This window comes from Saccopteryx bilineata, chromosome 5 (genome assembly GCF_036850765.1).
Source record: "Saccopteryx bilineata isolate mSacBil1 chromosome 5, mSacBil1_pri_phased_curated, whole genome shotgun sequence".
Taxonomy (NCBI): Eukaryota; Metazoa; Chordata; class Mammalia; order Chiroptera; family Emballonuridae; genus Saccopteryx; species Saccopteryx bilineata.
In genome coordinates, this window is record NC_089494.1 from 34246801 (window position 1) to 34269932 (window position 23132).

The 23132-nt window shown below is 42.0% G+C and overlaps 2 protein-coding genes across 4 annotated transcripts in view; one reads left to right on the forward strand and one right to left on the reverse strand.

Annotated features, from left to right (window-relative positions):
* Positions 1 to 2393: 2393 nt before the first annotated feature.
* ORC2 (origin recognition complex subunit 2) overlaps positions 2394 to 23132 on the forward strand; it is a 56099-nt gene continuing 35360 nt past the window's right edge. Inside the window, exons 1-6 of one of the 3 annotated variants that reach the window (XM_066280833.1) lie at positions 2394 to 2658; positions 2767 to 2854; positions 10753 to 10801; positions 11995 to 12098; positions 13064 to 13207; positions 19602 to 19691. In XM_066280833.1, the coding sequence (XP_066136930.1) occupies positions 12002 to 12098; positions 13064 to 13207; positions 19602 to 19691 (331 nt within the window). In that variant the 5' untranslated portion in view covers positions 2394 to 2658; positions 2767 to 2854; positions 10753 to 10801; positions 11995 to 12001. Of the gene's footprint in view, positions 2659 to 2766; positions 2855 to 3237; positions 3270 to 10752; positions 10802 to 11994; positions 12099 to 13063; positions 13208 to 19601; positions 19692 to 23132 lie in introns of those variants that run through there. The other 2 variants (XM_066280832.1, XM_066280834.1) reach the window with 2 other exon arrangements.
* LOC136337936 (large ribosomal subunit protein eL42) lies at positions 9121 to 9620 on the reverse strand. The gene has a single exon (XM_066279860.1). The coding sequence runs from the start codon at positions 9534 to 9536 to the stop codon at positions 9216 to 9218; it is 321 nt and encodes a 106-aa protein (XP_066135957.1). The 5' UTR covers positions 9537 to 9620; the 3' UTR covers positions 9121 to 9215.

Genomic DNA, 23132 nt, shown 5'->3' on the forward strand with positions numbered 1-23132 from the left:
GTCAAATCCAAGGATTGATGAAGTCAGGGGAACTAATAAAAACCTGGTTAGAGCCAAGCAGACCCAAGATAAAAGTTACCAGGAAAGCTAACTAGAGAGTAATCTCAAACTCTCCTATATGCTCACTTTGATGAATCAACATAATGAAGAATGTACCTAGAAAGCTGATGAATATTCTTCTGACACCCTCCCCTATGAGTCTCACCCACAAAAGAGAGATTTTGTTTACTTATTTTTTGTGACAGAGAGAGAGAGGACAGACTGACACGGGAGAGAGATGAGAAGCATCAATTCTTTGTTGCAGCTCCTCAGTTGTTCATTGATTGCTTTTCTCATATGTGCCTTGGCTAGGGGGCTACAACAGAGCATGTGACCCTTTGCTCAAGCCAGCAACCCTGGGCTCAAGCTGGTGAGCCTTGCTCAAAACAGATGAGCCTGTGCTCAAGCCAGTGATCTTGGATTTTGAAACCTGGGTCCTCCGTGTCCCAGTCTGACACTATCCATTTGCGCCACTGCCTGGTCAGGCCACAAAAGAGAAATTTTAAAAGACACTCAAGATTGCCCTGGCTGGATAGCTAGGTTGGTTAGAGCGTTGTCTGGAAGCACAGAGGTTGCTGGTTTGATTCCCAAGTCAGAGCACATACAGGAACAGATTGATGTTTCTGTCTCTCTTTCCCTCTTTCTCTAAAAATAAATAAATAAATAAAATAAAACCCACCAGTGCAGCACTCCCATGCCCCTTCTTGGACATGAACTTTTAATTTCCTTTATCCTAAACCCTAAGGGTCCCCCTGGGACTTGCAACCAGGAGAGCAATGGGCAATGGCAGTTCATCTGAGCTAACCCACTGAACCTGTCTTCAAACCTCCTTTTCTCAGACTTTCCAGTGAGCTGACAGCAGCCCCACCTTGGCTCACTTCTTTCCCATAACATTTCTAGAGTCAAAGCAGTCCCACGTAGGCTTCTTCCTGTTGCTTCTATCCTAGACCTTTCCTTGTTTCACTGTCCCCAGCTCTCAAAAGATTTTTTTATTCTAGTGTTCTAGGGTTTGCAAATCAGAAGCACAACTAGGCCAATACCCAGACCCAAAGAAGAAAGAAAACCTGAGTTCTTATAGTAAAACTACACTTGCCTGGCCAGGTGGTGGTGCAGTGAATAGAGCATTAACCTGGGACACTGAGGATCCAGGTTGGAAACTGAAGTCAATAGGCACAGGCTCACCAGCCTGATGGTCTCAGGCTTGAGTGTGGGATCATAGACATGACCCCACTGTTGCTGGCTTGAGCCCAAGGTTGCTGGCTTGTGCAAGCGGTTACTGGCTCAGCGAGAGCACCCCCCCACACACACACACACACAAGGCACATATGAGAAAGCAATCAGTGAACTAAGGTGCTGCAACTATGAGTTGATGCTTCTCATTTTTCTCTCGCAAAAAAACCCAAAACAATACAATACATTTGAGAAGAATGAGTTCTACTTTCTCAGCCTCTGGATTGGTCCAAGATAGTAATCTTTTAAATAACTGATGGTCTGGATAACAGTCAAGTGGTCTAAATATGAGAACATCTTTTCCTGAGTCCTTAAGGGAGAAATCAGAGGGTTATAAAGAGGTTTGCTGTATATCCAGGCATTGCCAGGGGACTGGAAAGTTCGAGTGCCCAGGCTAATTAAAAGTAAGAATGGAACTGTTTCCTCATACCTCAACCTACAGTACTTGATTACAATATAGCAGCATGACTATAGTGACTCTACTTCTTCACTCTATTCCTCACAGGCGACTCTGCAGTTTTGTTTTGAATGAATGAATCCAAATATATTGGCTTTCTGTTAGTGGGTAATACTGTCTCAGCAGGTTCATTCCCCTTCTTCATTATCTCTTCCCATTTCTGATCATTCCGTTTTTCCTGTCTATTCATTCCATTAGCAATCTCACCATATCTCCATATTGAGTGCCCCCGCACTAATTCTCCTCTTTATAGAGTACTGTCTTCCCTCCTCCTTATTTCTAACCTTTGAGATACGCGGGATCCCACCTTTCACGCCAAAATAGGTAAAAGTTTAAACAAAAAAGAACATGAATTCATTCCCATTATATTTTTCTTCAAGAGAAAGTATCTAGAAAAACAAATGAAGACTTTTAAGATTCCCTCAAGGTAGAAAAAAACCGCTCAGAACGTTACACATCAACAAACAGCCTCCTAACCAATCAACGGCTTCTCACTTCCCCGGAAGCGGAAAGTCCCAAACTCAGCGCCCTGGGATTTGTTTTCTTCACGTTTCTTGGTGGGCGGGACTCGCAAGTTGGCGTCGGGTGGCCCGCAGAGCCATCGCTCTCGGCCGACCCCGCTTTCTATTGGTTTCCCTGGGCTCCGCCCCCTGAGCAGGGCGGGAGATTCGGTGTGCATAGTAGGGTTCCCGTCCCCCGCCAGGGCCCAGGTATTTGGCGCTCGATCTTGCGACCCTGCTACTTTGTGACCGGCTCCGGCACCATTTAGAATTTGGCCTTCCCCCTCGGCGGAAGCCGCCTTCCCTGCGACGACCCCAGCAGGAACGCCAGACTGACGCTAGGCGGCCGGAGCCGCGCCTGGAGGAGAACTAGCGGTGCGTGGTGGGGCTCCCGCGGAGCCCGCCTCCCTCTCCTGAGCTAGGAGATTTGAGGTGAGTCACGGTGCGTCCAGCCCCGCCGTCTACCGGGAGCGCGTGTCCTCGGGCTTCCCCTCGGCACTCGGAGCAGGGTCGCTCCGTCTCCCCCTTTTTCCTCCCCAGGCTGTCCCCCGAGCCCCGCGGTCGTGAGGACCCAAGAATGCCGTAGCGCAGCCAACTAGTCAGCGACGCAAGGCCCAGGCCGAAGTCGGTAAATACATCTTGGGGTGACAGGCGCGCTCTGGACAGACCGTTTTCCTGTCTCTCCAGCAGTGACAGGACTTATGGGCAAGGGACTCCTGTTACCAGCATGCCTGTTTCCCGACATCAGGAACCTTGTGATTGTAAAGATAGTTATCTATAACGAACGAATTACAGTGTCCTGGGAGAGGAGCAGGCACCTTTAGGGCTGAAGAGGAAGAGATTTCGTTCCAGAGCTACCCCTGGAGCAGGGGTCGGGAACCTTTTTGGCTGAGAGAGCCATGAATGCCACATATTTTAAAATGTAATTCCGTGAGAGCCATACAACGACCCGTGTATGTCAAGCATTACATTATCCAATAAAAATTTGGTGCAGGAGGACAGCTGTGATTGGCTCCAGCCACCTGCAACCATGAACATAAGAGGTAGGAAATGAATGGGTTGTAATACATGAGAATGTTTTATATATTTTAACATTATAATTTTTATTAAAGATTTGTCTGCGAACCAGATGCAGCCATCAAAAGAGCCACATCTGGCTCACGAGCCTTGGGTTCCCAACCCCTGCCCTGGAGCAAAACCCTTACCCAGTCTAGAAGTACCAAATGAATCCTAACTGAACAGTCACCCTGGAACAACACTTGGTTGTAAAATGTTGCTAAGCCAGGTTCCTTTGGTAGAACTTTTTAAGTTAAAAGGATGTTGATGTATTGTCGGTTTCCAGCCAAAATCCCAGTAGAACCATCACACACCTTTCCCTAGTTAAATTGTTATCAGAAGAAAGGTAGCATGGTGTAATGTACACCTTGGTGTAATGGCAACAGACGATAAACGGACAGTTTTGTATTCATCGTTGATTCATCACTTTTTCTGTTAGTTAGATGTGATATAGAGAAGTACAAGAGATCTGCATGATTAAGTTGAAGTTTAAAGTAAAAATACCCATAATAGGGAACATTTAATTAGCATTTTCATATGCCAAACACATGATTTCATTTAATAATCCCTCTGTCTCTGACACACACACACACACACACACACACAAAGGGATTGTGTTCTTAAATTTCCTTTAAAATTTTTTTTTTACAGAGACAGAGTCAGAGAGAGGGATAGATAGAGACGAGAGACAGGAATGGAGAGAGATGAGAAGCATCAATCATTAGTTTTTCGTTGTGACACCTTAGTTGTTCATTGATTGCTTTTTCATATGTGCCTTGACTGTGGGGCTACAGCAGACCGAGTAACCCCTTGCTTGAGCCAGCGACCTTGGGGCCAAGCTGGTGAGCTTTGCTCAAACCAGATGAGCCCGCGCTGAAGTTGGTGACCTCGGAGTCTCAAACCTGGGTCCTCTGAATTCCAGTCCGATGCTCTATCCACTGCGCCACCGCCCAGTCAGGCTGTGTTCTTAAATTTTGCAGCAAATTCTTTATTTGCTCTTAAAGGAGTGGGTTGCAGTTTTTTTTGTTTGTTTGTTTTTTGTATTTTTCTGAAGCTGGAAACGGGGAGAGAGAGTCAGACAGACTCCCGCATGCGCCCGACCAGGATCCACCCGGCACGCCCACCAGGGGCGACGCTCTGCCCCTCTGGGACATTGTTCTGCTGCGACCAGAGCCACTCTAGCGCCTGGGGCAGAGGCCAAGGAGCCATCCCCAGCAGCGCCCGGGCCATCTTTGCTCCAATGGAGTCTTGGCTGCGGGAGGGGAAGGGAGAGACAGAGAGGAAGGAGGGGGGCGGGGTGGAGAAGGAAGCAGATGGGCGCTTCTCCTATGTGCCCTGGCCGGGAATCGAACCCAGGTCCCCCACATGCCAGGCCAACGCTCTACTGCTGAGCCAACCGGCCAGGGCGAGTGGGTTGCAGTTTTAACACTCATTTGGTGCTGCTGTATTTATTGCCTTGCTTTGTTGTTAAGTACCCAATCCACAATTCCACGGGTTTTCGTAGAAACACTGAGTCCAGGTAAATTTTGAAGAGTTTTATTAAAAGAGGAAATTTATTAAATATGCCAGCCGCATATAGCTTACACGGGGCTGCTGTCCCATATCGTGTGCATCTATAATATTCTAGGGGCTGGTTATATACCCTTAATTATACATGGGCGGGGAAAAAGCCTGATATCAAGGCATAAGCTTATAACCTTTGTTTTCACCTACACTACACAGGTTTGTGAAAAGGATGAAAGGGAGAGGGGATGGGACACAATTCATTAGCAAGTTTATAACTTGTCTATAGGATTCACAAAAAGATGCTTCTACACATTAAAACTAACAAGGTAACAACACAGTGGTAAAAATGTCACTTTACATATTAAAAGATATTCCTATATTTTCTAATATTCATTTGCTATTCCTTTGTCCAGAGATATATACATTAACTACATGCTTTCCGGAGGGGAGAGGTGGTTTCCATGGGGACAAATGCCTGTAAATGGCCCATTAATTTAAGAAAAGGTTTAATTTAATTTTTCTCTCCCTACACCTGGCTAGCTATTCACTCGCTTCCTTACAGGTGTGGAGGAAGGTCAGAGAATCCAAATCTCCTTCCTCTACTCATTTATAATACAATGCTATCGACCATCTTGGTTTTATGCTAATCACACAAGTACAAAGATCATTTACAAAATCTCTCTGCAGGTCCAGCCCAAATCAATAAAATGCTTTTTAAGCTTCCTAAAATATTAATATTAATTTTGTAGCTTTTGGTACCTTACAACAGTTAACTCTTTGAAAGGAGTCCACTTAAAAATTAGCAGGCTGGTCCGGGAGCTCAGTTGGTTAGAGCAGTGGTCTCCAACCCCCAGGCCGTGGACCGGTACCGGTCTGTGGGCCACTTGGTACTGGTCCGCAGAGAAAGAATAAATAACTTACATTATTTCTGTTTTATTTATATTTAAGTCTGAATGATGTTTTATTTTTAAAAAATGACCAGATTCCTTCTGTCACATCCGTCTAAGACTCACTCTTGATGCTCATCTCAGTCACGTGATACATTTATCCGTCCCTCCCTAAAGGCCAGTCCGTGAAAATATTTTCTGACATTAAACCTGTCCATGGCCCAAAAAAGGTTGGGGACCACTGGGTTAGAGCATCTTCCCAATACGCCACGGATGCTGGTTTGATGTCCTGTCAAGGCACATACAAGATTCTACCAATGAATACATAAATAAGTGGAACAACAAATTTATGTTTCTCTCAGGCAAATCAATCAATAAAAATAAAAAAAACAACAACACTCAAGACTGGTAGACTGCAAGTGGCAAAAAGCCTTTGTAAATTCAAGGCTTAGCAAAAGGCTAAGGTCTCCCCACCCACCTCCATGATGGCTATGAAGCTGAGTATTTGCTCTCTTGCTTAAGTTGCTGGAAACTATTTACATGCCCTTCCTCTCACTCTTTGTTCAGATGTTGGTTGATTTCACTTTTGCATGGTTGGGGGATTCCTGTTTATGCCTTAGGAAACTTCCTGTTTTTGCCTCAGATGTGTGACTGTATCAAGGACTTCCTTATTTGCATATGGCTATATAATAAAGCAAACTGGGGCTATGGGGCGCTCATATGTTGCCATCAGCATTGAAGAGGCCTCCTGATCCCATCATCTTTTCTTGATGAGTCTATTTTAATTCCACACCGTTCTCACTCAAGACCCAGAATTTCTAGCCACGCTGGTCCGCAGCACAAGACAGTGCATTTTATTACATTTTATTGTGATTCTCAGGTGGTGGGTTTTTTTTTAATTTTTATTTATTTTTATTTATTTATTTATTTATTTATTTATTTATTTCAGAGACAGAGTGAGAGTCAGAGAGATGGATAGACAGGGACAGACAGACAGGAACAGAAAGAGATGAGAAGCATCCATCATCAGTTTTTCGTTGCAACACCTTAGTTGTTCATTGATTGCCTTCTCATATGTGCCTTGACCATGGGCCTTCAGCAGACCGAGTAACCCCTTGATCGAGCCAGCGATTTTGGGTCCAAGCTGGTGAGCTTTTTGCTCAAACCAGATGAGCCCGCGCTCAAGCTGGCGACCTCGGGGTCTCGAACCTGGGTCCTCCACATCCCAGTCCGACGCTCTATCCACTGCGCTACCGCCTAGTCAGACGGTTTGTTTGTTTTTTTCTCCAGAAATTCTTGTAGAAAAAGGAAGGAGAGGTTTCTTTCAAGGTCTTTATAGAATTTTCTTCACTTTGGTGATTCTGTGTTATATAATAGATGCCTTAAAAATCTGGAAAAACCATGTAAGTGGATTTGGCTACAAACAACACCAAGTTAGATGGCCTCTGTCTGGACATTTCTTCTGTAAAGTACGATAGGAAAATAGCATAGGACAGTATTCAATTGTCTAGTGTTGGGCAGATAAAATATATTATGCTCACTTTGTTAAAGATGGCGCTGCCCCCATGGAAGCCTGTTGCCCAGTTGATATTAATGTATGTTGGGGGTGGGCTATGGGCAGGCAGGATCCTTGTAGCCTAGGGCTTGGTTTTAGGACTAAGCCTTTCCCACCCTTTTTGATGTGGGGTGGTACAATCCTATCATGCCTTCGATAAGTGACTTTGTATTAGAGACTTCCCTATTTTGTATATTGCATTAAAGGTTTTGATTTCTGCACTATAAAATGGGGGCAGAACAGGAGCTTGCTCTCTCGGTTCCTGAGATTAGCATTAGAGAGCAGAGCAGAGAAAGGCCATGTGGAGGAGGCCAGGAGAAGCAGCCAAGATGGTGGAGTGCTAAGTGAGAAGCCAGTTTGTGCAGAGAGAAGGAAGGAAATGGGAAACAGAGGTGAATAAGGCTGGTGAGCTAGAAACCTTTGATTCTAGGAAAGTCAGATAAGTCAGTAGCTTTGTGAGCGCTGAATGAGTGGGTTTTGGAGCCCACTGTGTGTTTTTACTTGCCCACCAGGTGCAAGCTAGGATTAAAGATAATAGCCCATCAGTTCGTGGCTCTGTTGTTTCATTACCATCTGCCCAAATCTAATGTGAACCTGCATAGGCCAGGCGGCTGTGATGGTGGCCTTGGATACTGGCTTAACATCTAGATACTTGTTTTTAAATTTTTCTTATAATTTTTTCTCTTCTGGAGGGACTTCTGAACTTAATGAGATTCATGTAATTGACCTTTTCTCCATTTTCACTTTGATTGTCAGGAAGCTTAAAGCTCAAAATTCTTCGTATTTTATTTTCTGCTTTTCTTTATATTTTCCCTGATTCAGACTCCCTGTCAGTATCTATCTGCGTATTGTCATTGCTTCAAATCCTTTGTAGAACACAGCATTACAGTTTATTTTCTTTAAGAGAGAGAGTGACAGACAGGAAGAAACAGAGAGATGAGAAGCATCAACTTGTTGCTACACCTTAGTTCATTGATTGCTTTCTCATGTACCTTCACTGGGGGGGCGAGGCTCCAGCTGAGCCAGTGACCCCTTGCTCAAGGCAGCAACCTTGGGCTCAAGCCAGTGACCTTTGGGCTCATGTTGTGAACCCAGACTCACACCAGTGATCCTGTGCTCAAGCTGGTGAGCCTGCACTCAAGCCTGCAATCTCAGGATTTCAAACCTGAGTCCTCAGCATCCAGGAAGACACTCTATTCACTGTGCCATCACCTGGTCAGGCCACAGTATTACAATTTAAAGCAACATAGATTATGCTGAATCTGATCATACTCTTAAAAGTATGCGCAGTATAGCCCTGGCTGGTTGGCTCAGTGGTAGAGCATTGGCCCAGTGTGTGGAAGTCCTGGATTCGATTCCTAGTTAGGGCACATAGAAGCACCCATCTGCTTCTCCACCCTTCCCCCTCTTCTTCCTTTCTGTCTCTCCCCCTCCTGTAGCCAAGGCTCCATTGGAGCAAAGTTGGCCCAGGCGCTGAGGATGGCTCTATGGCCTCTGCCTCAGGCGCTAGAATGGCTCCAGCCTCAACAGAGCAATGCGCCAATTAGGCAGAGCATCGCCCACTGGTGGGCATGCCGGGTGGATCCTGGTCTGGTGCATGCAGGAGTCTGTCTGACTGCCTCCCCTCTTCTAACTTCGGAAAAATACAAAAAATAAAAGTATGCGTAGTAGAACTAGTGATGGTTAACTTAATGAACTGGAAACCTAAAGCATCTTTAGATGTCTTTGGACATTTGAACTGCCATATGGGAAAATGATTAACATATATTGAATAGTTTGCAGATCAAAACAAGCATTTTGGATAACAAATTTGTTTTTAGTGGTGGGAGAAATGTGTCATGTAATGGAATGATCAGAGACTTTGTAATTAGTCAAACTTGGATTTCAGTCTTTTTTTTTTTTGGAAATCTCACTGCATTTATTTTCATACAGGTAATTTTTCTACAGCTTCAACATTTTCCTCTCAAAAATAAAAGTCCCAGAGCTTAGAACTGGATCACTTGGCCCTTTCTCTTCTTATCGCCTCCCAATTCAAAATGCTTGCATCTCTTAATGGCCAGCATCCTCTTGGATCTGCAGTTGGGCTCAACACATTCAAGCCTCAGCACAATCTTCTTTGTGGTTTTGGCCTTCTTCCGGAAAATTGGCTTGGTCTGCCCGCCGTAGCCACTCTGCTTCCGATCATAGCGCCTCTTTCCCTGGGCATACAGGGAATCCTTCCCCTTCTTATACTGGGTCACTTTGTGAGGCTGATGCTTTCCACACTTCTTACAGAATGTCCTTCGCGTTTTAGGCACATTCACCATCTTTGCAGTAGAGCTGTCTACACAAAGGAAATCCAGGAAACTCGGCGTCCACCCGCTTCACCTCGCTCCGTTGGCGCCTAACCGGAAATGCGGATTTCAGTCTTAACATACTTTCTAATAGCGTGAATTTGAGCAATTTTATTATTTAACTCAGTTTACTCATCTATAAATAGGCGGGAATTATATATATTTTACTTCAGTGAATCTGAGCGTTCAATGAGCTGGTGTACATAAAACTGCCTAAAACAGTTCCTCAAAGAAACTTTATTTTTTACAGATACAAAGAAATAGTTTATTGTATACAAATGTCACGTAGATGTGTTAAACTTTTTCTCTATAATAAGCACTGTCACACTAAAAAGTTGGCTCAAGCCTGACCTGCGGTGGTGCAATGGGTCAAGCATCAACCTGGAATGCTGAGGTCGCTGATTCAAAGCCCTGGCTTGCCTACTCAAGGCACATATGGGAGTTGATGCTTTCTGCTCCTCCCCCTTTCTCTTTCACTGTCTCCTCTCTCAAAATGAATTTTAAAAAAGTAAATGAATAAAATAAGATGGTTCAAAAGGGTATATTACACTGGCAATGGTCATATAAATTATAGATGAAGTATTATCTTTTTTATTTTATTTTTTGAGAGAGACAGAGAGATGAGAAGCATCAGCTTGTAGTGGCACTTAGTTATTCATTGATTGCTTCTCATAACTGCCTTGTGGGGGCAGCTCCAGCTGAGCCAGTGACCATGGGGTCATGTCAGTGATCCCGTGCTCAAACCCTCAAGGCGGGCACTTCATGCTCAAGCTGGTGACCTCAGGGTTTTGATCCTGGGACGTCAGTGTGCCGGGTTGATCCCTATCCACTGCACCACCACTGGTCAGTCTAGATGAAGTGTTATCACTGTACACAAAGTATAAACCTAGTAGAATTGTTGTGAGGGGTAGATGAAAATACATATAGAATATTCAAAACTATGTAGTAAGTGGTCAAATTTTGGCTTCCTTTCTTTATCCACCTCCCAATCCAGATCTTCCCAGTTTCTAAGGTTTCCTGGTTAAATGGTAGTGGTCATTTTACTCTTTACTATGCTATTATAATACCTTTGGCTTTATCAGAACTTCATTTATTTATGTATTTATCTTGTTAAAACTCATGACCTTCTGTGGTTGCTTTTCTTTTCCTATTAGCTGATGCTGACTGAGCTATTTTTTTCCAATTACAGGGGACTTCACTTGAATTTTCCAACTGCAGAATGTGTAGTACCTTTAAAGGTAAATGAAAACTAAGACAAGTCATTTAAGTGCTAGTTATAACATTTAGTAGGTTAACCACATGCAAATAATTGACCCATGAGGAGTACAGTCAATAGTTCCTCTTTTTAGGAGAAAAGGTAAAAATAGGATTTATAAGAGAGTTTTGGGTAAACTGATTAGCTGGCAGATAGTTGGAATCATCTATGAACAGGGGTAGTCAACCTTTTTATACCTACCACCCACTTTTGTATCTCTATTAGTATTAAAATTTTCTAACAGCCTACCGGTTCCACAGTAATGGTGATTTATAAAGTAGGCAAGTAACTTTATTTTATAAAATTTATAAAGCAGAGTTACAGCAAGTTAAAGCATATAATAACAATTACTTACCAAGTACTTTATGTCGATTTTTGCTAAGTTTGGCAGAATAAATCTTTATAAAACAACTTACTATAGTTAAATCTATTTTATTTATATGTTGGTTGCTCCGCTACCACCCACCATGAAAGCTGGAACGCCCACTTGTGGGCAGTAGGGACCAGGTTGACTACCACTAATCTGTGAAGCTAATTTTGTCAGAGTAGCCAGAATGGATTAATCTTTTGCTTGCCAAATTCATGTTTGTTCAGTGAAAAACTGACTATGAAGTATTGGAAAGACTTATGCTTACTATTTAGTTACCAAGATACCTAGAAAGCCATTTATATTTGTAAAATTGTTTGGTCAGCATGCAGTAATAGTAAAGGAAAGTAATAGTAAAGGGAAGAGGGTTACTGATCCAGGCTTGGTACAGCAGTGAAGTACACAGATCTTCTTCAAATGGACTAGATCTTTCTAGTGAGCAGAAATTAAGATCCACCAAACCATATTCTTTGTTTGGTTGCACCTTTTCTAAACTCTCAGGTATTAACCATTCCCTTTGTGGTAATGTTCTATAGATTGGTTACAGCTTTTTATATAGACAGAGGGTTTTCCTGCTACTACATTTTAGTTGCCTTGATTATATTTGGCTCTTTCCAAATCTCAGACACCTCTTCTTTTATTTTTCAAATAAATAATTATAAAAAACATAATAATGCATAATACATTTTTCATACTTAAAATGACTTTAAAATCGTATATACTTTTACATGTATTCATTATGTGAATGTTTATTTGGCTGTTGATACGAATTTTTCATCACTTTTGAGTACTTTATTGCTTTCGTTTAGGTTGGCAATGATGAATAAGCTGGAATTAAAGGAAGACAGGATACTGAAAGTTCGGTTTGTGGGAGATGATGATGTTCTTTACCACATTCTTGATAGAGAAGAAGGTACTAAATGTTCGTACAGTTGAAGATACCTTTGTAATGGTTATGGATTATTCAACTTTTTAAACTAATTTAACCTATTTTGAAAATAAAGTATACAGTATTTGATCTAGTAAGACTGTAAATAAAAACTTTTAGTTTCCTCTTTTCAAACTTTATTGGAAATTAAAAATAAGCCTTATGTAATATGAAATGCTCAGTAGTGTTAGTAAATAACTATCCATTGTGAGTGGAATAGGTAGTTATTTTGACACCCAAAAATATACACTTTTATATATATATATATATATTTTCTGTATTTTTCTGAAGCCAGAAACGGGGAGAGACAGTCAGACAGACTCCTGCATGTTCCCGACCGGGATCCACCCAGCACACCCACCAGGGGGGCGACGCTCTGCCCACCAGGGGGCGATGCTCTGCCCATCCGGGGCGTCGCTCTGTTGCGACCAGAGCCACTCTAGCACCTGGGGCAGAGGCTGAGGAGCCATCCCCAGCGCCCGGGCCATCTTTGCTCCAGTGGAGTCTCTGCTGTGGGAGGGGAAGAGAGAGACAGAGAGGAAGGAGAGGGGGAGGGGTGGAGAAGCAGATGGGCGCTTCTCCTGTATGCCCTGGCCGGGAATCAAACCCGGGACTTCTGCACGCCAGGCCGACGCTCTACCACTGACCCAACCGGCCAGAGCCTATTTTTTATTTTTATAAGAGTTTATTTGAGTCAAACTGAGGACATATGCCAGGGAGCAAGATCTCAAATGCTCCCAAAAAATATACTTTTAAGTTTTTTGGATTTTTTTGATACTTAGTTATATAAACTGTATAAGAGTGGTCTACTTTAATCAAAGAGAAACACTGAATTTTTTCCATTTTTTGGTAATGCTAATATAAGTAGTACAATTTATTTACTTTATTAAATGTAAAGTTTAGAAGGAATTTATACCTGTCATGTTCTAATGCTTCGAATGTTCTTATAGGGGCTAAATTAAAAAAGGAGCGACCTCAACTTTTAGTCAGCACAAAAAAAGTAATAAAGAAGCCAGAATATGATTTGGAGGAGGATGGCCAAGAAGTCTTAAAAAATGAGAACTGTGTGGAAATTTTAGGACGAGATGTTCAAGGTACTTGGGAAGCAAGGGGGAATGTTTATTTCTAAATAGCCAAATTGCTTTGCAGTATACATAAAAGTAGTCTGGTAGATTAGGCGATGGTATACCATATTATTTTTTCCAAATTATTTTTTTTTTACTGTAAATACACATAACGCAGGGGTCGGGAACCTATGGCTCACAAGCCAGATGTGGCTCTTTTGATGGCTGCATCGGCTCACAGACAAATCTTTAATAAGAAAAATAATAACGTTAAAAATATAAAACATTCTCATGTATTACAATCCATTCATTTCCTACCGTTCATGTTCATGGTTGCGGGTGGCTGGAGCCAATCACAGCTATCCTCCAGGACAACACCAAATTTTTATTGGATAATGTGTAATGTACACAGGTTGTTGTGAGGTCAGGAAGTAAACTTCCCTCCTTTTAATCAAGTAGTCAGCTAGCTAATTGCAGAAACCCTTCTGACGAAGAAGATGGCTAAAAGAAAAAAAGATGAGTATCGTACTTTTCAGCAGGAGTGGACAGAGGAATTCGCCTTTGTGCAAAGAGCAGGTTCTGCAGTATGTCTAATATGCAATGATAAAATTGCATCGATGAAATGGTCAAATTTAAAGTCGCACTTCAACACACGCCATACTACATTTACATCGAAATATCCAGCGGCGGACAGCAGGAAGAAAGCATGTTAAAAAGCTAGTCAGCAGCAACTCCGTGTTTGGACCCAACAAGGTGACTGGAATTCGGCTAGCTTTGCTGGTGCTTTAGCAATTGTGAGAAATGGAAAGCCATTCACTGATGGGAGTATGCCAAAACATTCATGCTTGATGTTTTGAACTTTTTGACGACTTTTTGGATAAAGACAAGATAAATGAATAAAAGACATGCCTCTGTCAGCAAGAACTGTTCACAATCGACCATCATGATGGCAAATCAGATTGAGGCAACACAAATGAAGAACATTTTCTCTTGCTTTGGATGAGTCAACAGACGTAAACCATTTATCCCAGTTCAGCGTGATCGCAAGGTATGCTGTCGGTGACACACTACGTGAGGAAGGTCTTGCTGTTTTGTCTATGAAAGAGACAACAAGAGGGGAGGATTTATTCAAGTCTTTCACTGAGTTCACTAAAGAAAAACAATCTACCGATGGATAAACTTATTTCAGTGTGTACTGATGGTGCTCCGTGCATGGTGGGGAAAAACAGGATTTGTAGCGCTCTTCATGAACATGAAAAGAGACCCATCCTAAGTTTTCACTGCATCTTACATCAGGAGGCGCTTTGTGCTCAGATGTGTGGCGAGCAGCTTGGTGAGGTGATGTCACTGGGTGGTCACTTTATTGTTACCCGAGCTTTAAATGATCGCCAGTTTAAAACACTGCTGGAAGAAGTTGGGAATAATCCTGGTCTGCTTCTGCACAGCAATGTGCATTGTCAAGAGGGAAGGTGCTCAGCCGTTTCGTGGCTTGTCTGAGCGAAATCTGGACTTTTCTTGAAATGAAAAACATCGAGCGTCCTGACTTAGCTAACACTGAGTGGCTCCTGAAGTTCTACTATCTCGTGGACATGACTGAACATCTGAACCAGCTCAATGTGAAAATGCAAGGTGTTGGAAAGACAGTCTTATCCCTTCAACAAGCAGTGTTTGCATTTGAAAACAAACTGGAACTCTTCATCGCTGACATTGAAACAGGACAGGTCGTTTACTACACTTTGAAAAACTGGGAGAGTTTAAAGATGCATGCACAGCAAGTGACCCTGCTCAACATCTTGATTTCCAGCAGCTAACAGGCTTCACATCTAATCTCCTGCAGTCATTTAAAGCGCGCTTTGGAGAATTTTATAAGTGAACTTGTCTTTTTAAGTTCATCACCCATCCACACGAGTGTGCAGTGGACAGCGCCAACCTGAGTTACATCCCGGTGTCTCTGTCAGAAATTTTGAGCTACAAGCTGCTGACCTAAAGGCCTCAGACATGTGGGTGAATAAGTTCAAGTCACTGAATGAAAATTTGGAAAGACTTGCACGACAGCAAGCAGAGTTGGTGAGCAAACACAAGTGGGGAGAAATGACAAAACTTCAACCCGCGGACCAGCTGATTGTCAAAACTTGGAATGGGCTTCACATCACATACTACACACTGCAATGTGTGAGTATTGCTGTACTGACAATGTTTGGCTCTACATATGCATGTGAGCAGTCTTTCTCACATCTAAAGAACGTTAAGACCAACCTACAATCACATTTAACGGATGGAAGTCTCAACGCCTGGATGAAGTTTAACTTCACCCCGTATCAACCAGACTACAAAGCCATCAGCAAAACCATGCAGCACCAGAAGTTGCATTAATGGTAAGAAGTACTTTATTCATCATTGGTTAGCAACAGTATAACAACGTTATTAAAAAGAATTCAGAGACTTACTGTACTTTAAAAGTGGTAGTCTTCTTACATAAAATGCACACATTTACTTGTATTTAGTGTTAAACATATTATATGGCTCTCATAGAATTACATTTTAAAATATGTGACGTTCATGGCTCTCTCAGCCAAAAAGGTTCCCTACCCCTGACATAACATAACATTTGACATCTTTACCATTTTTTTTTTAATTTGAGAGAGAGAAAGAGAAACATTTATTTATTCATGCATTCATTGGTTGATTCTTGTATGTGCTCTGACTGGGGATCTAAGCCTCAACCTTGATGTATAGGGACGATGTTTTAACCAGCTGAGCTACCTGGCCAGGACTCTTTACCATTTTTAAGAGTATAGTTCAGTTGTGTTAAATATATTCAAAATATTGTGCTACCATCACCACCATCCATCTCCAAAACTTTTCATGTATTGTACTATATTAACATATTTCTTTTTAATTTATTTTTTATTTTTTTATTTTTTTATTTTTTACAGAGACAGAGTCAGAGAGAGGGATAGACAGGGATAGACAGACAGGAACGGAGAGATGAGAAGCATCAATCATTAGTTTTTCTTTGCGCATTGGGACACCTTAGTTGTTTATTGATCGCTCTCTCATATGTGCCTTGACCACGGGCCTTCAGCAGACTGAGTAACCCCTTGCTCGAGCCAGTGACCTTGGGTCCAAGCTGGTGGGCTTTTACTCAAACCAGATGAGCCCACACTCAAGCTGGCGACGTCTGGGTCTCGAACCTGGGTCCTCAGCATCCCAGTCCAACGCTCTATCCACTATGCCACTGCCTGGTCAGGCTTAACATATTTCTCATGAGGAAAGCATTGCTTCAGATTTTTTCTCTACAGTTGAAAAGGCTGGAAGTAAGTTATTTTTAAGATATTTATATTTTTAACTAATTTGAAATCATTTCAAATTATTACCTTGATCTTTTTTATAGAAAGAGTTAGAAGGAATATTCCAAGAAATAATGTCATTCCAACTAATATATGTCAGATTCCTGCCAAATTATATTTAAAAGTTTTTAGGTTTGAGCCCGACCAGGTGGTGGCACAGTGGATAGAGCATCAGACTGGGATGCGGAAGGACCCAGGTTCGAGACCCCGAGGTCTCCAGCTTGAGTGTGGGCTCATCTGGCTTGAGTAAAAAGCTCACCGGCTTGGACCCAAGGTCGCTGGCTCCAGCAAGGGGTTACTCGGTCTGCTGAAGGCCCATAGTCAAGGCACATATGAGAAAGCAATCAATGAACAACTAAGAAGTCGCAACGCGCAACGAAAAAAAACTAATGATTGATGCTTCTCATCTCTCTCCGTTCCTGTCTGTCTGTCCCTGTCTATCTCTGCCTCTGTAAAAACAAACAAACAAAAGGCCAGCTCAGCGGTAGAGCGTTGGTCTAGTGTGCGGAGGACCTGGGTTCGATTCCTGGCCAGGGCACACAGGAGAAGCGCCCATTTGCTTCTCCACTCCTCCGCTGCGCCTTCCTCTCTGTCTCTCTCTTCCCCTCCCGCAGCCAAGGCTCCATTGGAGCAAAGATGGCCCGGGCGCTGGGGATGGCTCTGTGGCCTCTGCCTCAGGCGCTAGAGTGGCTCTGGTTGCAACATGGCGACGCCCAGGATGGGCAGAGCATCGTCCCCTGGGGGGGCATGCCGGGTGGATCCCGGTCGGGCGCATGCGGGAGTCTGTCTGACTGTCTCTCCCTGTTTCCAGCTTCAGAAAAATGCAAAAAAACCCCCACAAAATACAAACAAAAAAAACAACAACTGAGAGACTTTACTTTCATGGATCTCCTAGTCTGTCTCCCTCATGTACATATTTTTTTACTCATATGTGGCTTATAAATTGCCATCATGAGTACTCCTAACTTTTTTCTCACGTCTTGAGTCAATGCTTCTACTTTTGTTCCCAGTGTTAAGTGACTTGATGCATAAAATGACTATTGTCCCTCAGGATTACTGACTGGGCAAGGTGGAGAATCTAAAAAGTGTTCCAATAGAGAGTTAACATTTTTAGGACGTATTACAAATAGAACTTTGGATTCTTTTTTTTTTTTATTGATTTTCCATTGATTTGAGAGAGAGGAAAGGAGAGAGAGAAAAAAGAAGCATCGTCACTTAGTTGTCCACTCATTATTTTCTTCTTGTATGTGACCTGACCAGGTGTTGAACCCGCATCCTCAGACAACACTATCCACAGAGCTACCCAGCCAGGGCTGAGCTTTGGATTCTTGACCACCTATTATACTAGAGCTAAGGATATTGAAAGCAATATATATATATATTTAAATATTTTCTTAAAATGTTTTCTTACTATATTTGGAGTAGAAACTTAGAATTTTCAACCTTTTCCACCTAACAGCATTCACAGCAAATAATATTTGAAAGCATACTGGAACAAGTGGAGAATGCTCCAGACTGGGGACAAGTGCCCTAGGGCAGTGGTCCCCAAGCCCCGGGTCGCGGACCGGTACCAGTCTGTAGGCCATTTGGTACCGGTCCGCAGAGAAAGAATAAATAACTTACATTATTTCTGTTTTACTTATATTTAAGTCTGAATGATGTTTTATTTTTAAAAAATGACCAGAGTCCTTCTGTTATATCCGTCTAAGACTCACTCTTGATGCTTGTCTCGATGATACATTTATCCGTCCCACTCTAAAGGCCAGTCCGTGAAAATATTTTCTGACTTTAAACTGGTCTGTGGCCCAAAAAAGGTTGGGGACCACTGCCCTAGGGCTTTTGACTCTTATCCTCACCCACCCTGCAGGTCCTGACTGGCATCCTCAAAGGCCAGTCAGCACACTAGTAACCTATGCCTTTAATTTCTGAAGACTGGTTGGGAAATTTTGCCTAGAGCAATGTTTTTCAATCTCCTCTTTTTTAAAATTAGCTTCTAAGGAGCCTTTTAAAACATTTTCTCCTAATCACCCCTGTCCATGAAATTAAAAAGTAAATGGTTTTTTTTGGCGACAGAGATAGACAGGAAGGGAGAGAGATGAGAAGGATCAATTTTTCGTTGAGTCTCCTTAGTCTCCTTAATTGTCCATTGATTGCTTTCTCATATATGCCTTGACCCGGGGGCTACAGCAGAGTGAATGACCCCTTGCTCAAGCCAGTGACCGTGGTGGGCTCAAACCAGCGATCTTGGGATTTAAGCTCAGAGACCTTTGGGCTCAAGGCAAAGACCCCGTGCTCAAGCTGGTGAGCCCATTCTCAAGCCAATGACCTCGGGGTTTCAAACATGGGTCCGCAACGTCCCAGTCTGATGCTCTATCCACTGCACCACCGCCTGTCAGGCTGAATAGATATTTTAGTCTGGAGGGTTTTTTTAATGGACCTTTTTTTTTAAGATTGCATTTATTGGTTTTTAGAGAGAAGAGAGATAAAGAGGGGTTGGGTGGATCAGGAAACATCAGCTTGTAGTAGTTGCTTCCCATACGTGCCTTGACTAGGCAAGCCCAGGGTTATCATGGTCTGTTGTGTACTTTTAAATATTTTATGTATAAATATGTGTTAGAATTTTTTTTTTTTTTTACAGAGACAGAGAGAGAGAGTCAGAGAGAGGGATAGATAGACAGGAACAGAGAGAGATGAGAAGCATCAATCATCAGTTTTTCGTTGCGATACCTTGGTTGTTCATTGATTGCTTTCTCATATGTGCCTTGACCGTGGGCCTTCAGCAGACCGAGTAACCCCTTACTTGAGCCAGCGACCTTGGGCTCAAGCTGGTTAGCTTTTTGCTCAATCCAGATGAGCCCGCATTCAAGCTGGCGACCTCGGGGTCTCGAACCTGGGTTTTTCCGCATCCCAGTTCGACGCTCTGTCCACTGCGCCACCGCCTGGTCAGGCATGTGTTAGATAGATCTTTGTGTAAGGCAGTGATGGGTACAAATCTTTTTAGTTAAAATTTATCTTTTTTTTTTTTTTTGTTAAATGGTGTTGTTCATAAACTCATTTAGTATTTTCTCTTTCAGAATCCTTGAAACACGGCACTGCTACCATTGGTGGGAATAAAGTTTATTCTTTTCAGAATAGGAAACACCCTAAAAAGATGGCTAAATTAGGTATGTTGATATTTTTATTTATATCATATTTGTAATCACTATTCACTTTTTCTAAGAAGGTACGTTTAATCACATTCTCTATTGTATTCCTTAAAAAATTGATGAGAGATGTCATTTTATATCTTATGTTATCATGCATGCTTAAAAAGTCATTGGTTTTTATTTTTTCATGCTCAGATGTCTTCTGTTCTCAGCTAGGTTCTAAGCTTCTTAAAAGTAGGAACGTTGTCTTCCTTTTCTTCCTACAACAGCTAGCATAGGTTCTTAATAAGTTTTTGTTATGTAAATGAGTGACTTAAGATACATAGGCGTATCTGAAGACTTTAAGTATTACATAAGACTTTTACATATATATAGAAAAATATTGTTTGTATTATAGAAAACTTTATATAGAATTGTTGGGAATGAACTGTTCTAATATTTTTTTAACCAAATTACCACTTAATATCAGTTACACATGAATAACTGATTTTCAGAGAATTAGACTATAATAAATTACATATAACATTAAAATTAAACTGACAATTTAATTCTTTTAAAAAATTCAAATGGCACCATTTTGGGATTTTGTGGTATGAGTAGTTATCACTTTTGAAAGCTTTGAGGAAAGAAAATAGCATGTGAAAGCACCTTGAAAATTAAGGTGGCCCATATGAAAGTTTGGGAATACTAAAGAATAAAGAGCAATAGAGTATAATGGATGTATGAAAGGACTTATTTATAATTATAAAGCAGCAACATAGATTTTTTTTTTTCAGAGACAGAGAGAGAGTCAGAGATAGGGACAGACAGGAACAGAGAGAGACGAGAAGCATCAATCATCAGCTTTTTGTTGCAACACCCCAGGTGTTCATTGATTGCTTTCTCATATGTGCCTTGAGCGGGGGCCTTCAGCAGACCAAGTAACCCTTGCTCGAGCCAGCGACCTTGGGTCCCAGCTGGTGAGCTTTGCTGAAACCAAATGAGCCCGTGCTCAAGTTGGCGACCTCGGGGTCTCGAACCTGGGTCCTCCGCATCCCAGTCCAATGCTCTATCCACTGCGCCACCACCTGGTCAGGCAGATTTCTTAAATGGTATATTTTTATGCAGTCATTCTAGCCAATGTAAATGCTCAAGGTCAAGCAGAAAGCACTCTTATTTAGTGTTGGCACTGATGAGAAACCTATAAGAAGTAATTATAAGACCTGTTTCTGAAAATAATATGATTTAGTCATTTGCAAAATTCAGTTTTTTTGAAAGATGTAATATTAAATACACCATTCATTTGAACCTAACATTGTACGTACAATAATTTACATTAATTGATGTGTTTCTTGTTTGTTTTTTTATGTGTTTTTTTTAATCTGCATTAAGATAAAAGTTTTTCAATCTGTAAAAATAACTGAATTCTGTATATGCTCTGAGAAACCAGAGAAGAAATGCTAATGTAATTATGAGAGGGAGGATCAGTTAGACACCAAGACCAAAATGAAGCCTGAGGAGAGTGAAGCAGGACAAAGAACATTGGAGAAAGAGGAGAACTAACAGTAAAAAGAATGAAATCCCAGAGGAGTAATCAGGTAGAAGTTCTCCAACATGGAGAAGTGATCCAAGTGGATCATCAACATGCACATAACCATAATGATATATCTTATATTGGTATGTGCTGCAGGAAACATTGTTATGTAGTGCGTTTCCATCATCATGTCTGAAAAAAATGTAGTCATGAAAAGATAATTTTCTGGATAATTTGAGACTTACTTTGATTTCCAAAATTTGAGTTTAGTTAGGACCTCTGTTCAGTTGTGATGCTCTTCAAAGAGTTTCTTTTACTTATAAGCATTAGTGCTGATTGTGTTTATATCTAAATATATCAATAAAACAGAATGCCTTAATATTTTCTTTCCCATTGATTTGAGAGAGGAAGAGAGAATCATCAACTCATTTGTTCCACTTAGTTGTGCCATTGATTACTTCTCATATGTGCCCTGACTAACCGAGGCTTGAACCTGTGACTTCAGGTTTGAGCCAGCAACCCCAGGATCCAGCTGGTGATTGGTACCCCAGAAGGACACTATCCACTGCAACACCAGTCAGGGCTGAACGCCTTAAACTTTTTTTTTTTAAGTGAGAGTAGGGAAGTTACAGAGACAAACTCCCAAATGTGTCCTGACAGGGGATCTACCTGGCAAGCCCTGTCTGGGCCGATGCTCTGCCCATCTGGGGCCATTTGTAACCAAGCTAGTTTTAGCACCTCAGGTGGAGTCTCTACAGAGCCATCCTTATCTCCTGGGGCTGATGCGCTTGAATCAGTTAAGCCATGGCTGTGGGAGGTGAAGAAAGAGTAAAGGGGTGGTTGGGGAAAGGAGATGATCACCTATCCTGTGTGCCCTGACTGGTAATTGAATCCGGGACTTCCACACACTGGGTTGACGCCCTACTGCTGAGCCAACTGGCCAGGGCCTGAAAGCCTTAATATTTTTAAAATAACTTTTCATCTTACAGAAAATCATATATTACCCTGAGTATAAATGATGATTAAAATAATTGAGCTAACCATGATATAGGGCTAGAAATAGATCACAGAATAGATTGGAAGGCTTTGTAAATATAGACATGTCTAGGAGGAGTAAATAAATGCAAACAAAAGAGTAAAGGCAGAAATACTAAGTAGAAAGGATGGTGAGTTCAAACAACTTGGAGAAAGATAACCTTAGGGAAATTGAAAATAGATTGGTTAAAAAGGATCAGATAATAACCTGATGAGAAACTATCATAAGGCAAAGAGGAATTATACTTTAACATTTCCAATATGTTGGAGACCAGTTGTGAAAAATACAATACAAATGAATTTTTAGAAAAATAAAAGACATGCAAGTTTATGTTCTTCTAATTTTTATTATTAGAGTCAATAAATAACTATACATGAATGACTCTTATTCTTTTTCCTCTTCAACTCTTCCATTTCTTTCTTTTTTGATTTTTTCTGTTGTTTAATAATTATTTTAAAGCAGATAGAGAATTTTTTTTTAAAATTCTTCTGAAGTGAGAAGTGGGGAGGCAGACAGAGAGACTCCTGCATGTGCCTGACCGGGATCCACCTGGCACGCCCACCAGAGTGTTGCTCCGCTGTGACTGGAGCCATCCTCAGTGCCTGAGGCGGAGGCCATGGAGCCGTCCTCAGCACCCAGACCAACTTTGCTCCCATGGAGCCTTGGCTGCGGGAAGGGAAGAGAGAGACAGAGAGGAAGGAGAGGGGGAAGGGTGGGGAAGCAGATGGGTGCTTCTCCTGTGTGCCCTGACTGGGGATTGAACCCGGGACTTCTACACGCTGGGCCAATTCTCTACCGCTGAGCCAACTGGCCAGGGCTGATGTGTTTTTTTGTTTTTTGTTTTTTTTTTTCATTTTTCTGAAGCTGGAAACAGGGAGAGACAGTCAGACAGACTCCCGCATGCGCCCGA